Genomic DNA, 15,713 nt, shown 5'->3' with positions numbered 1-15,713 from the left:
AATTATTCCTACTGCCGACACGAGCTTGTATCTTTTAGAACCCCACCTGCTGACCTGTGACTGCTAGACAAAAAAGACTAGACTGGCCATGCGGGTACACATATGCGTGAAGTGTGGCGTTTGAACATTTTTAAATGCTGAAGTCACCTCATAAAATCTCCCTTCAAGGCTGTGTAGTGCTGCCAGTGCGCAGGGGGGAAAAACCCCAGCAAAGAACTCATTAACCCAACCACATACTGGTGAGAGCAAGTGAAAAGGAGAGAAAATAGGGAGTGCATATTGTGTATTTGTGAATAAAGAAGCACACCTCTGCATCATTACCTCATGTCTCCCACAAGGCTCCAAGAGCAGCCACACAGGCTGAGCAACAACTGGAGCAGAAGAGCAGCCGGCGTAAAGTATTTGGTGACTAAGAGAGCTGTTGAGAACATAGTGGGTGGTGAACACAAGCATGTAAAGGGAAAAAGAAACAACAAACGCATGAAGGAAGGGTGCAATGCACTGCTAGCTGGCTGAGAGATACTTAAATAACAAGGATTTAATGTTTTCTTCATGTCACAGTGGAAATGGCACAATGAGAGCTTTTAAACCGGGATCTGAAAGCTTGTCTCTAAAATTTTCACTCATCATAAATAAAAGCGGTAAATAAGACGGCTGAAAATAATTAAAGCGACACAAAGAAAACAAATCAGATCTCAGTGAGGAAACAAAATCATGCCTGATGTCTATACTGATGTGAACTGGGTCATGTGTTAGGAATGAAAGGATGTCACATCTTTTACTAGAAATAAAAATGACCAACCTACAGAGGGCAGAATTCAAAGACACCTCAAAAATTAAAGCGAAAAAAATGATGATCTGTGAAAAGCACAAGGTGCCAATGAGGAACCTGCCACTTCTGATATTCTATGGCAGATGCCAATCAGGTTCCACGGTGCCAGGCAGCGAGCACACTAGAGGACAATCAGGCCTCTCTCATGAAGTGGCCAGGGGCCTGTTGAAGGTAATTTTGTAGCTCTGACGGGGCTCATTCTCTTCCTCCTTGAAAAAAGGAGCAGATATCAGTCCTGCAGATAGGTTGAGGACCTTCTATGGCTCTGTCTAGCTTTCCTAGACTAGTGGTCTATTTCCTGGGAGACACAGAAAACCTTCTCGCAATGACATATATTGATGTGCCACTCTGGAAGAGTTGGACTACCTGTGCAACCTCTGTAATGTCCAGGTATCTCCTCATTCTACCAGTGCTACACTTACCCTAGCAGTCAGTGTCACTAGTGTCAGCGTAATAAGCAACAAATGATAAATAACTAATTAAAGATAATGTCGTTCAAAATAATTGCAAACTCAAAAGGAAGATAACTGGCACTTCTCACATTTAAATAGCTACCACTGAAAGTGTGGGATTAAAAAGTGTGTTCACAAATCACAAATACAGCAGTGGCCGTTTTAATCCCAAACAGTTTCAGTGTTGATTTGTCATCAGACAATCAAAACGGCTGAGTCTGGTGTGTCACAGAGCTACTTTTCTCCACTCTTACTAAGCACCTTGGGGAATAGGTTTCCCTCTACAATGCTAAAACATCTTCACCCCATTATGTAAGGTACAAAGGAGTGACATATGCTGGGTCTGGCACTATACAAGTCAAATAAATATGAAAACTGTCTAGCCCGTAGAATTAAAAACAAGATTTGACTTAATTTGTGTTCCATTTAAAGAAGGCAGAAATAAGCAGAAGAAAACAATTACTGAACTATTCTCTGCTTAATATGTTTATTTTATCTCTTTATAAGCTTAATGGAACAGCCTTGAAATAAAATTATTTGCCCACCACTGCTTAAGGTCAATGGATCACGCAGACGACACAACAGTGACAATATCAGCAGGTAAGGTGGGGCCGAATAAGTCAGCAAACATCTGATTAACACATCCAGCAGACAGAGTCCAACATTCACCTCTCTGCTTTAGTGGCCAAGAAATCCTGTAGCTGATAAATGCTCACTGTTCTGAAAACAGCAGCAGAATCAGGTTGAGACATTGCACACAGCAGGGGATAGTTTGCATCAGGTACTAGTGGAAATCATGCTGCCTGACTAGAGCATTCGAGAGGGAGAGCGCAGAGCAGTCGCTCACAAGCTGTGAGAGGACATGCGCTATCACATCAGCACAAATCAGTGCAATCGGACTTCAAACAGGCTTTGTGGCAGGGAGTTTGCAGATTACGGGCAGAGTCTCACGTGCACCTCAGGTGATGTCGACAAAAGTTTAGAACTGCCTGCTGTTTATTGCAGACAGAGCGATGTAAAGTGTGATCCGGTTTTTGGTTTGCTTATTTGCTTGTCATAGACTGCATCTGGAAACAGCATTGCAAAAAAAGACAAGTGTGAACCATGAAGGTAAAGCTTTAAGTTGTAAAACTAAAAGAATGACACAATAAATGCTAGAAGTCCACATAAAACAAATTTCTGTCATTTCACATCCAGTAAACAGAAGAATAACGAATGTTGTCAAGGTCTGCCAAGCTCTTATTCCTTCCTTTGTTTATTTGTTACATACCTGTGCTTGCTTCTCCTACTAAATACTGAAAGTGTATACACATACACACATGGACTGATCAGGCATGACTACCTGCCAAATATTGTGTTGTTCCCCCTGTTCCTGCCAAAACAGCAAACAACAACAACTGTGATGCACGGTGGATTCTGACACCCGTCTATCACTATGAGGCTTGTAGTAAAAAAAAAAGAAAAAAGAAATAGCACTTTGAGTGCTCTATAGCAACCAGTCCATTCATTTTCTCTAATGTGAACAACTAAGAACTCTGTTTGCATGATATGACTGGAAATGCAAAAATTTTGTTGGTGCCTCCTTTGTCTGAATTAACATTATGTGATATCACTGAAATGAATGAGTGATTGCATTTTTTATTCATACTGTGTTCCTACACGAAGAACACTGTAGCTGAACTACATTGCCTTCCCATTATGCACCTCTCTATTTCATTGGTTGAAATAAATATTTTAGCTTCAATACAACTTTCTTCTGATTGGCTGCCCCTCATAAACAAAAGATTGTAACAGCGGGTTGGTGGATTTTCTGTGCTCTCATCATGAAATGAGTGTTTAGCGCAGTCTGAAGCCTGAGCCTCTGGCTAAGAGGAATTAATGGTGACCTCATTACTTGGAAATTTTGGCCATGCGTAATATGAGAATCAAATATGATCATTTTCTTTATTCTGTAGAATGTTTTCGACCAATTCTTCTAAAGAGATTTGGGTTAGGTTTTTGTTTATATAAAAGAAGACAATTCAACAAGCACGGATGCTCTCAGGCATTCTCTACCATTATAAAATACACGTACAGAGTCCTAAATTTTCTCATAAATTATTCACTGCTTTTCTCATTTAATATTCTCCCAACTGAATCAACCTGCAGTCATGATTTACTCTTTGGTCCTGGTTTTAGATGAGTGTAACCAGACAGTTCAACATGATATCAAGTCACTTTTGCATATTTTGTTTTGGGATGTAACCTCTTTAAATGTGCATGTGTTAACTGTCTGTGAAGGTTCTCAGTCATCCAGGTCATCGTAGTCAAAGGAGCTTGCAAAGAAAAGCGTCTGGACTTCTTTAAGTTGCTTGAAGACGTTTCACCTCTCATCCGAGAAGCTTCTTCAGTTCTAAGGTCAAATGGCCGAGAGTCCCAGATTTAAACCCAGTGGGAGTATCCCCCCAAAAGAGGGACAAAGGGACCCCCTGATGATCCTCTAATCAACTGAGCCAAGGTGTGAAAGCGGGTGTGGGTCCCAATCAGCCAGGGTTTCGGGTGAGCTCACTGTGAAACCTGGCCCCACCTTGTCATGTGAATTCCTGAGGTCAGATGGCCCAGGATGTGAGTGGGCGTTAAGGCGTCTGGGGAGGGAACTCAAAACTGGATTATAGATGGCAGACAGTTGGTGTCGTAAACCACCTCCTCTGTTCAAAGATGGTTGCTCACAGTGGACATTGGAGAGACCAAACAGCCACTTCACAAGCGGATGGCACAACATAGAAGAGCCACCTCCACAGGACAAGACTCAGCAGTTCATCTGCATCTAAAGGATAAAGGACACTCTTTCAAGGATGCCAATGTTCACATTTTGGACAGAGAGGACAGATGGTTTGAAAGAGGAGTGAAAGAAGCCATCTATGTCCACTGTGAGTGACCATTTTTGAACAGAGGCGGTGGTTTACGACACCAACTGTCTGCCATCTATAATCCAGTTTTGAGTTCCCTCCCCAGACGCCTTAACGCCCACTCACATCCTCGGCCATCTGACCTCAGGAATTCACATGACAAGGTGGGGCCAGGTTTCACAGTGAGCTCACCCGAAACCCTGGCTGATTGGGACCCACACCCGCTTTCACACCTTGGCTCAGTTGATTAGAGGATCATCAGGGGGTCCTTTTGTCCCTCTTTTGGGGGGATACTCCCACTGGGTTTAAATCTGGGACTCTCGGCCATTTGACCTTAGAACTGAAGAAGCTTCTCGGATAAGAGGTGAAACGTCTTCAAGCAACTTAAAGAAGTCCAGACGCTTTTCTTTGCAAGCTCCTTTGACCATGTGTTAACTGCAAACTTCTAAGATGAGTTAGCTTAATTTGTTTCAACTTGTCAGTTGGATTGAAAAATGTCAGACCTCGTCTTTCTTTTTCCTTCTGCCTCATCCATGGATATCAATCAGCCTGTGTATACACTGGATCAGAGGAGAAGCTGTGCAGCTGCTAACTGAGATCACAATACTGTGTCTGTCCACAAAATAGTGCTATGGTTAAAATTAAGATTTCTGAGTCAGAGGCATTCCTCACTTTCTCACTCGCCTAATAGTACAAGTGCAATATTTCCCCTGCATCCACGCCGAAGTCCACGCTGTCTGAATATTCACAGACTATAAACCCACACACAGAGCAAATCACAAACTCCTCTGAGATTTGCCAAAATTAAGCCATTACGCAGCCTCTCTTTTTAGTCCTAATGATTCTGCTGCATGAAGAGCAGCACTCTGTTCAACTGCAGGGTAGATACAGGATGTTTTCTTGGAAACCACTGCACAGTTTAACCAAATGTGTGATCTGAATCTAAATGTGAAAATATATGGGTTTATTCATAGTCTGCTTCTCTTTCCAATCAGATAAAATGAAAACTTTAGGGGGGAATTTTACAAATGCGTAAGGACACATATTCATATTTAAAATCTGCAAATGCATGCATGTACATGTGTGTGCGTCTGTGTGTGTCTTCCCCAGACAATGAGGGGAGTATTGAAGCCTGCATCGCCCTCGGCTATGACTTAGTTGGATCAAGAAGAGGGAAGAGGCAGAGAGACACACAGAGAAGCTCAGATACAGATACTGGGGGAAAAAAAAGGACAAAAAACATTCAGCATTTCCATTCAATTATATTCTGTTTGTCTTTGTCATAAGGCCAAAGCATCATGTTGTTACTGCTTCAGTGAAAATACTGTCTTATATAACAGTGATCACATCTATTATGAGGGCTCATTTTAATGTGGTTCTGAGGTAAGTAACTTTTTTGGTTATAGCTTATAATACAAAACTCAAAAAAGCAAAAAGAAACCACTGATTTATTTTTAATATCCATTAATAAATAGTACTATTGTATGTCTATTTCCTCTATAAGGATATGAATATAACAGGCAAAAGCAGAGGAAACTCTGGGTTATCAGGCCACTCTTACATCCACACATACACATAACAGATGGGGCCCTAAGGGGTGTCTTCCAGGCAGAAGGATCCCATGGACACCCTGAAGGCAAAGCACAGTAATGATGAGGACAACACAGAGGAGGAGGTGATGAGGAGGAAGAGGAGGAAGGAGTAACACTGATACACTTTGCGCACAAATATGGCCTCATGTATGAGTATGCCAGAGTGTGCAGGCAGTTTCTGGAGGACGAAGGAACTGATACCACTAAATGGCCCCACACTTACCTGATCCAATGAAATCCATCAAGTGTGACATCGTTCCATTCCTCACACATTACCGAGTCTATATCAGTATACATATCCAGCATGGTTTTTTTCTTATTGAGATTTGATGTGTTTTTAAAGTGTTCCTTTAACTCTTTTGAGCAGTCTAATTTATTTCTCAAGTAGGTGAATCAGCAACTTAAAAAAAAAAAAATGGTGCAGCCACATGCTGTATGTAATATATTTATCCAGGTATCTTAGTGACAGTAACAAGAGGCCCAATAAATATGCCTGTCTAGCCATAAACTAAACATGACAAGGGATTTATACTGACTTCATATTATAGCTCACTATCTGATATACAGTATCTCTCACTATTTACTTTCTCAAGCTTTTCCGAGCTTTTGCCAACGATGATGACGATGATTTGAAAAACTATCCCTTGTACAGACGGCAAAACACAGACCAACCACTCTTGCTTTAGACTAAAACGTATAAACTATCACTTCTTTAAAAAGGCAGGCCGGCACAAATTCCTAAGCAGGAATTGCGTTTCAGTTCTTTACTTTTAAACATTATTAGGACTCAAACCATAGTACGTCTGACATAAGCGTCTCAAAAAGGGTATTGTGATCTGGATGTAACCTAATTTGAAACCTTCTCCAACTCTCTAACCCCCCCCCCCCCCACACACACACACACACACTTTCTTTTATTTCCTTTTTAGCCCGCACCCCCCACCCCCACTCCTGACCTAACTAAAACGCAGTGCACAGTGCTTCACAATGAAGTGTATTTCTTTCACATGTTAATGCTTTTACTCATGGCTCAGTGCACAGCACAAGGCAAGAAACAGAGCTGGTCAGGAAAACAAGACTGCGCACGCACACACATGCACACACACACACAGATAGAATGAATCTAAATGAACTGCCACTGACTTACCTTTATTTGTGATAATGAAGTATGAAAGAAAGACAGAAAGAAAGACAGAAAGACAGAAAGAAAGACAGAAAGACAGACAGAAAGACAGAAAGAAAGACAGAAAGACAGACAGAAAGACAGAAAGACAGACAGAAAGACAAAGAAAGACAGAAAGACAGAAAGAAAGACAGACAGAAAGACAGAAAGAAAGACAGAAAGACAGAAAGAAAGACAGAAAGACAGAAAGACAGACAGAAAGAAAGACAGAAAGACAGAAAGAAAGACAGAAAGACAGAACCATGTTTATTGTAGACATTTGTCATTGTTTCTAACCATTTACACAAAAAACCCTTTTCCACTTTGACAAAGAGGGCGTATGTGTGTGTCTGTCGGGGAATTGATTGTACAAATTTGACAAGGGGGAGGAAGAAAAAAACTGAGAGATGAAAATACATATGAATATGTTGACATTCATGCAGTTTGACAAATAGGACTACAGCAAGTCTCGGAAACAAAATAACGCAGCTGTATTCGAATTTTGTGTGTGTGCATGTGTGTGCTCATGTATGTAACTCCACCTTAAAACCTGGTTCACTGCCAGGTTTCAAAAATGCACGAGAAGTGATTTATCGGTTCATTAATTAATTAAATTCTTCTGTGACGGCCGATTCGATCCTGTTTTATCCTTTTTGCTTCATTGTTTTTAACATGTTTCGTATTTCACCCAGTTAGCAAGGACGTGGATGAATTGTACTTTGGAACAAACAGCCGCTACATTTCGTTTTCACAGGCTAACGATATCTGCTTCGGGAATACGGTGACAATTCATCCACCATTAAAGCAGATTGCGAATGATTACATTCACATGCTAAATTGTGTGAGAGCTGGAGATACTGTCATGGTAATTTGCTGAAATTCAGGTAAAGGAATGAAGACCAAGAGGAACATTAATCTTTTGCTTTGCGGTGACATTAACTGCGAATCTCTGCAATGGTAAGCTTCCCTTTTATGGAGCTGAAACACAGGGATTCAAAGAACAGAAACCCAAACAGTGGATTTGGTGTGCAGGAGAACAGCATTGCCATCTGTCTTCTACAGAAAAAATGTTTCTGTCTGCTCAGTATGCCCATCAATAAAAATTTCTAACAAATACTCATAGCTGCACATTATATTCTGTGTACTCATCAGGAGTCGGATCAATAAACCAGACGGAATATGTTGCTGATTTGCCAGTTATTGATTTATACTGTCTATGAGCTCTGTAAGCCTAACACTAACCATTTCTCTTGTATGAGCTTCAAATGACGTCCTTATTATCACCAACATGCTACTTAGAGGTGCAGGTTAATAAGTCTAATAGCTCTGCATTTAACCCCCTGATGGCCTGCTAAGCCTGTTCGCTCCTCCTGGTTCCCCTTGAACAGCTTATCTCTCCCTCTGGGACCATCGCTGTCTGTCTGCGTCCACTCTTCGTTTCTGTTAGACCCACGGCTTAGCTCGGGAGGAGCTTCGTGCTGAGTTAGCCTTTATCAGCCAACCATATGGTCTGAGGTAGATCAAGGCTCTCTCGTGGGAGATAGTAACACATAATTCCTTCGCTTGATGTGATGTTCAGACGGTCCAGACCGACATTGACCAGTCTGGTGTAGCTGTCTGTTTCAGGAAGCGTCTGGGATTTCTGGCTGAAACCTTCTGTCACTGTTTGCAAGTTTGCAGTGCGCTCTCCTTCTTTTCCTGCTTGTCTTTCACTTCTCCTTTATCGTTCTTCATATTAGCGATGTAAAATATATTTCAAAGATATTACAACACTGCCTTAAAAATAGACCTGAGATTTGATTTGCCATTTATTACGCCGTGTAACTGACAGCAGATCAGATTTCTGATGATTCTCATCTGAAATTTCCTCTTAATGCCAAAAAAGGTCAGAAAAGGAAATAAGAAAAGCCACAAAAAGCTCACACAGACCTGAGTATGACCAGTCGACATCTTCGGTGAGCCTCCTCAAGCCTTGGGCCAGTGGTTCAGCTTCCACAACTATCAGTGAGAGAGAGAGATTATTAAGTATGACGTGATCAATGACTTTTTCTTGGGTTCACGTCAGTTCATTTACCAAGCTGCCTATTAGAAAAAACTAGTTTCATTCAAGCACACGGCAAAGGTAAGATTCTCTAAGTAACACTGAAACAGCCACAACTTTGAATTATTCCATTTTTCCAACTGGTGTTATATATTGATTTATTCAGTGGCCCTATACAAATGTATAGGGCCACTGAATAATGTTTCAGGGCCACTGAAAAAAAAGGGGGTGTGTTTTGGATTTTATTTTCCCAGAATTCTGACACTGAGAGAAATGTTTTCTCTTCCGTAGATTTATGTCAATATATGAAATGACTATTTTTCAGTTTTGAAGGGCAAAATAAAATCTTGGTCAAGGTGTTTAAAATGCCACTCACACCAGAAACTACCTTTTAAGGCCCACACGTGACAGATTTCATTATTACAAATTTGCAATGTATTGAATGTAATGTAATGTATAGTTTTTCCAAAGTGGCAACATCCCCTCTGAAGTACCTCACACTGTCCTTCCCACTGAAATACAATAGTTTCAAAGTTACAATTCATAACCAGGGATATAAACAGACATGTTTTCATTTTATGTTTGCAGTGAATGCAGGCTAGGTGGTTTACAATAAACATCCTGGGTAGTCCAGTCTAGAGCCTTTTGATGTCTTAATTAAACAAACCAACAAATTAATTCTATACTGAATCAAAACATCTCTATTTTTCATCATAATGACCTGTGTGTAGCCTTGAGTAACAATCTGTCATTACTGGATGGGTGAAGTAAATAATTCCTTCTTCCCATTTTCTGCCACTTGAGCTCATCATGCTCCTCTGACTGTTAAACTATTCTTTGACACAGGGCTCAGCAACCTGACAACAATCATTTATGATAATTTGGATGTTTATTATGATTATGATGGCATTGCACAATAACACCATGCTTTGGTAGTATTTATGAAATTATTAAACTAAAATAATAAAATTCAATCACTTCTTTTATCATTTTTGTTAAAATCTAAACAGAATAATCATGGCACGGTGAGAAATATATATTCGCATGTACAGGCCTACTTTAGTTACCTGTGTTTTTGCAAATGAATCCGTGTAAATTTGCCTGCTTTGATGATGAATGAAACATTGTAAGTTGTAATAACTGAAAATTAAACAGTTCAGTTTCCGCACCAGCTAAAACCTAATTGTCGCCGTAAAGAAACAGTCTTGGCAGTTAAAGTAAATCTGTCTTTCTTAACAGCCGTTCTTCATTTGGACTCTGTTGGTAGCCATTTATGTGTATACACCCATGTTAAACACAGCTTTACAAGTCCAACAAAGATAAAAGAAAAGGGTGCAGGTGATAGATTGCAACAATGTACATATTACAACTTTTTTGGGCAAATGTAACGAATGATAGCAAATCTAAATAACATTTTCCATCTTTTTAACTAAGTATGTGATGCAAATGAAATAAAAGAGTATCATTAAACAAGAGATCACTTTGTAGAGCGCAGGAAGTAACTGTAATTCTGTTAGCATACACGCACACACATTCATAGAGCTATCTATCACGGCAGTAACTTTCACTGGGGGACAGATGAGGACACGATGATGAATGGTGTCACAGCTTCAGTGTATCTGTGGAAGTGCTGCTTGCATAGCTAATAATTCCACTAGCTGTACATTTGCTAACAGCTTTGTGCCCTTCCATAACCACCCTCTCTTCTATTATCACAGTGTAAAAACATAAAAATGCACAACTCTCTCTTCCTTGTGCTAAATCTAGTTCAGACTCTTGCTTTCTATTTTCACATTCTGCATACCAATCTTTTTCTCTGCTTTAGTTTTCCTTCCTACTTCTAACAGGGTTCAGTAATTAAAGTAGTTAATGAAAGAATCTACTGTATGTGAATTTATTTTCTTAACTTGGTTGGTTGGTTTTTAGGAGAGCTGAGTGAGTGTATTTCCTAATCATTTTTATTCATGGCACAAGGGTAATCTCAGCTGGATAATAATGTCAACAACATTATTAAAAAGATCTTCGAAGAAACAGTATATCCAAATAAGATTTTCCAAACAGCAACCCTCAGGAGCGAGTGCATTTCTGTTAAGAAGGCACACAGAAATCACTTGTAAGCACTTGTATGAGTATCATAATGAAAGCACTCAAAACTGCAAAGATGTCTATCTTTACGTGTGGTCCAACAAGCCTGTTGCTACACTGAACCCCACAAAGAGAGCAGCAGGGGGCTCCATGACAGTACAGACTGCAACATAGAATCTTAAAGGTTTGTGTCAAAAACAACATGAATAAATAAAAAAATAAGAGGACTATAAGAAACCATCTTCTCTTTCTTTGATCTTTTACTGTGTGCAAAAATACCAAAAACCTGTCCTCCAGGAAGATGAAAGCTCTGCGCAGAGTCAGATTTAGGTCACGGACAACAACCATCATATCCACAACGTTAAATCTGTCCGTGCGGCTCAAGAATAATCCCATTGTTTACTGCATAAAGCAGCAGGATAGAAACACTGGGTAAATTACTGCACATGTGACATATGCACTTGTGTTGTTCAAACACCAAATATATTTAATGCAACGCTGCCACAAATCCTTTCTGTATCATCTGTTAAAACTCCTTCCTAATGAATATTCAACAAATGCTGACAGAGAGTCACAGGGGCATGTAATGTATTTTACACTTGTCTAACTCATTGTTGCTTCTTCCGTGTTTTTACCCCATAAGTGAATTAAGGGGAAAAAAAAAAAAAGAATCGTTGCTTTCTTCTCTCTCTTTTTGGAGTTTACAGACAGCTCACTGCTAACTAGCTGGCTGAAGAGTTAAAACAGAAAACATTTTGAGGGAAAAAAGGGTTCTGGAAATATCTGAACAGTGACTTATGCTTCAATCCACAAAAACAAACAAACAAACAAAAAAAAACATGAATCCACACTTTCTTTACTGTGCTTCATCGCTGTTACATGAATCCAGTCCCACAGTCACCGATGAATCCACTACATTTGGAAATGTATGTAGTTAATGTGTGTATTACCCTGCATTACCCTGCATATTGCCTGTACTGCTATAGGCAAGAATGAGAAATGATGTGTATTTAGGTGTATGGTCAAGTGAAGAAAACTACAACCAGATCTGTATCTGTGAATTATTACGGTCCATGTAGTCACAATGACTTTAGATGTGTACCAATCTACAAGGAGCGAGGAAAAGCACTGAGGAGAAATGAATGGAGTCAGCTGGAGCTTTAATAATGACTTCATTAACATCACACTATGTGCAATCTTAATCTAATTTGGTAATGCTCTTTGGTAAACTTGAATTTTCAAGTTTTTTTTTTTTTTTCTAGAATTAAATTTCCATCTGAAAAGGTATTTGAAGTATTTCTTTGGAGCAAAACAGGAGAACCGGAGAACTGCCATGGGCAATGCGTGGAAAACAAATATTCAGAGTTGAATGAAAATGCAGAATAAATGTATATCAGCAGTATTTCCTTCCCATGTGATCACTGAGAAGACACTTGATTAGACATCCTGGAATGAGCCGCTCTGCAGTTATGAATTCATGTACTTTCTCACAATAAAAACTGTTTTCTGCTTAATCAAAAGACAAAACCTTAGTTTACTATAGGACAGAAAATACAGCAACTTTCAGGAGAAACTTCATAATAACTGTATCAAGTCTTCTCTAACTCAAGTGACAGGAATTCATGAATGAACACAGCAAACTTAGCACGTTTTTCACTTTATAATACAGCCTGTGACTAAGAGTGTAATTCCCAAGTAATTAACGGAAATTTCTGCATGTATTTTATTTATAATTACAGTATCTACTAATACTTAAAGGTAGGCATACTGGAATAATGGGTAACAAATCAAGTTTTTTAAAGAAACCAAAAAATAACTTGATTGTAACTAATTTTGAATAATGCCTAAGTAGTTTAGGTAGATTATGAGTACGTTTAAGTACTGCAAAAGTTCAGGTATTTTCCAGAAAGGGATCCACAAATTATATTTGAGTAAGTACTGTGAGTGCTGGGTACTTTCTTGGTAATTTGATGAAAAATCACAATCTTACAATGTAAGTGCACTGTACTTTTCTGGACACTGGCTGTATTGTGGAGCGTCTTAATCTTGGCTAAATTCATGTATTTTGCAGGAAAAGAGACACTGATGGAGCTTTAGAGGTTCTGCAAAGACAAAAGGGAGAAGCTGCCCAAAAATAGGTGTGCCAAGCTTGTAGTACCATACTCAAAAAGTCTCGAGGCAGTGATTGCTGCCAAGAGTGCTTCAACAAAGTATAAAGCAAAGGATGTGAATGCTTCTCTTATGTTTTTGTTTTGTTTTTTGTTTTTTATATATTTGTAAGAATTTCAAGCAAACTTTTTTTATTTTGACATGGGGTATTGTATGTAGAATTTTGAGGTGAATTTTTCATATAAAATTCATTTTGGAATAAGACTGAAAAAAATGACAAAATGTGGAACAAGTGAAGCGCTGTGATTACTTTGTGGATGCACGTTATGCTGGCAGTGCCCTGCATGTGAAATGATGCTGGTAAAGCAGGAAAAGATATCTCAAAATCAGACAATTAAAAGGTTCTCACAGGTGCCTTTCCAGAGTGCTGCCCTTTAAGAGAATACTGCTCAGCAGGACGAATGTAGAAGATGGAAGACCAGAAGGAGGAAACCAAGACAAGCATTCTCTTAAAAGAGCTGGCAGAGAAAGAGACAAAACTCTCCATCAACAGGAACCAGCAGCTTCAGGTATATTGCCTGAGCTCATGATGTTACTCTACAACAGTGGCTTGTTGAATCCTAACAGATTTTTTCAAAATGTTTCTCAGTTTAGTGAAGAATCCTTAAAAATAAACTTTTTCTGTTCAGCAACTCCAACTTTTACGTCCTTAAATACTTGCAAAAATTAATTGTCTAAACCTACCTACCTAAAAATGTTCTTAGTTTCCTTAGAAGAGATAATGGTATAATAAATAGTTTTAAAGTGTTTTGCTGATATTTTATTGACTCCTTTTACATATAGGGGATTTTCATACTTACTTACTTCACTGAAGAGGTATGTGCCACCCTGCCTAGACCTCTTGCCCCTCCTTTCCCGCCTCATGTAAAGTTTACAAAACACCATTTACACACAAGCCCCAACTCTCTCCTGCACAACATGCACATATTGTCCAGGGTTACTACTGCCTTCACTGCAAGTTATAAGTACACATGCAGCACTGCTAACAAAAATACCTTTTGTTATCAGTAATGAATACGTTATGCTGAAATGCACACATGTGGAAACTTTTGGGGTTTTTTCCAGTGCAAAAACTGTAAAGTTGAAGCTTTTAGCAGATAAGATAAGGCATATATTGAGGGTTTTATGGACATTTTGGATCACACAGATAGGTTTCATATCTACAGCAGGAGCTAGCCGCAAGAGCCACAAAGCCACATTTGGTCTGTGGCTGTCAGTCAGTTTTTAGGCACTACTTGAGGGAAGAAATGACGAGACAGTGAAAAGCCAGAAGCAAAAAGACACTGGTGCTCTCTGCTTTAAGAGCATAGCGGAGACTGATGGGATTTCACTGCTACAGGCTGGCCGTGCATAAAGCTCACAGCTGAATCACTGTATTATTCCACCCATCTGCACTTTATCTGCTTTATCAGATTTCCTGATATTAAAATTTTAAGAGACTGCTGCAGAAGGAAGACTTTCTATGGACGGTGTTTTATTTAGACAGGAAAGTCAAAAGACATGCAGTGCTCCAACAATGTTTCACTGTCAAACAATTACACGGCTACCATCTGATACCAGAATCAAGGGCATCCAGAAGTAACTGATGTCCTGTGATAAATGAAAGTAATTAAGATGAATGAAATCCTGACTGAAAGGCGTGGAACAGGCACTTGACACTGACTACACTGACGTGTCAGTCAGTGAGGATAATTTGTTATCAGAGCAACACTCATGCATATAAGCACAAAAGATCCTTCGTTTTCGCATGTGAATCAGCTGGTTGGGAAAAACTATTTCCTTAAAAAAAAAAAAAGAAAAAAAAAAGAAATAGCGTCACACAACCACGTTTCTTAAATTAAATAGCAGGTATTAGTAGTAGGTGCATTTTTAATTTACAGTGCCACTTTTCTTGTAGACAAAATTTAAAACAACAACAACTTTTAAATGGAAAAGGGGACAAAGATCACAAAAGCAAAGGTCATGAAACTCCTGCTCCCATCACCCTGACCGCCTAGTGTTACCTCTCAAATTTCATTACATCAACACTGATTCATTCCAGACGTGATTTGTTGATGAAGTGTTGAAATTTACTGTTTCAGTCTACATATTTGACCGTGACCTTTTCTCCTTCTTTAGTTACCAATCCCCCTCTGCCCAGAGCAGGGACGTGAACTTACCACATTAAATCAAGCATTGATGTTTAGGCAAGGAATTTTAGTGTTGCAGTTTGCGAACCTGCATTATTAGCAATAGCATTGGGTGTTTTCTTCTGGGGAAGGCTGCGGTGGGGGGATGGAGATGCTGCGGGGATGATTCATTGAAACCTTCTCACTGTTATTAGATTAAGGAAAAGCGAAGCTGTCCCAGCTGAACACTAATGAATAGCACCGTGTTGGATTACATGACTCCTGGGGGAGATTTAGCCCGACTCCTGAGATGAGGGAATAGGCTGCTGTGTTTACACCAACACACACTGATTTTTAATGGTAGATGTTATTACTGTTGTCCTC

At 39.5% G+C, this 15,713-nt stretch overlaps 1 protein-coding gene across 2 annotated transcripts in view; it reads right to left on the bottom strand.

The window, feature by feature from the left end:
* The window catches only part of ptprz1b (protein tyrosine phosphatase receptor type Z1b), a 68,781-nt gene that overhangs the window by 36,154 nt on the left and 16,914 nt on the right, over positions 1-15,713 (bottom strand). For both annotated transcript variants that reach the window (XM_063500423.1, XM_063500424.1), the window contains exon 2: positions 8,856-8,924. In XM_063500423.1, the coding sequence (XP_063356493.1) occupies positions 8,856-8,924 (69 nt within the window). The remainder of the gene's footprint in view (positions 1-8,855; positions 8,925-15,713) is intronic.

Source organism: Pelmatolapia mariae, linkage group LG17 (genome assembly GCF_036321145.2).
Source record: "Pelmatolapia mariae isolate MD_Pm_ZW linkage group LG17, Pm_UMD_F_2, whole genome shotgun sequence".
Taxonomy (NCBI): domain Eukaryota; kingdom Metazoa; phylum Chordata; class Actinopteri; order Cichliformes; family Cichlidae; genus Pelmatolapia; species Pelmatolapia mariae.
This window is presented reverse-complemented; position numbering and strand designations above follow the sequence as displayed.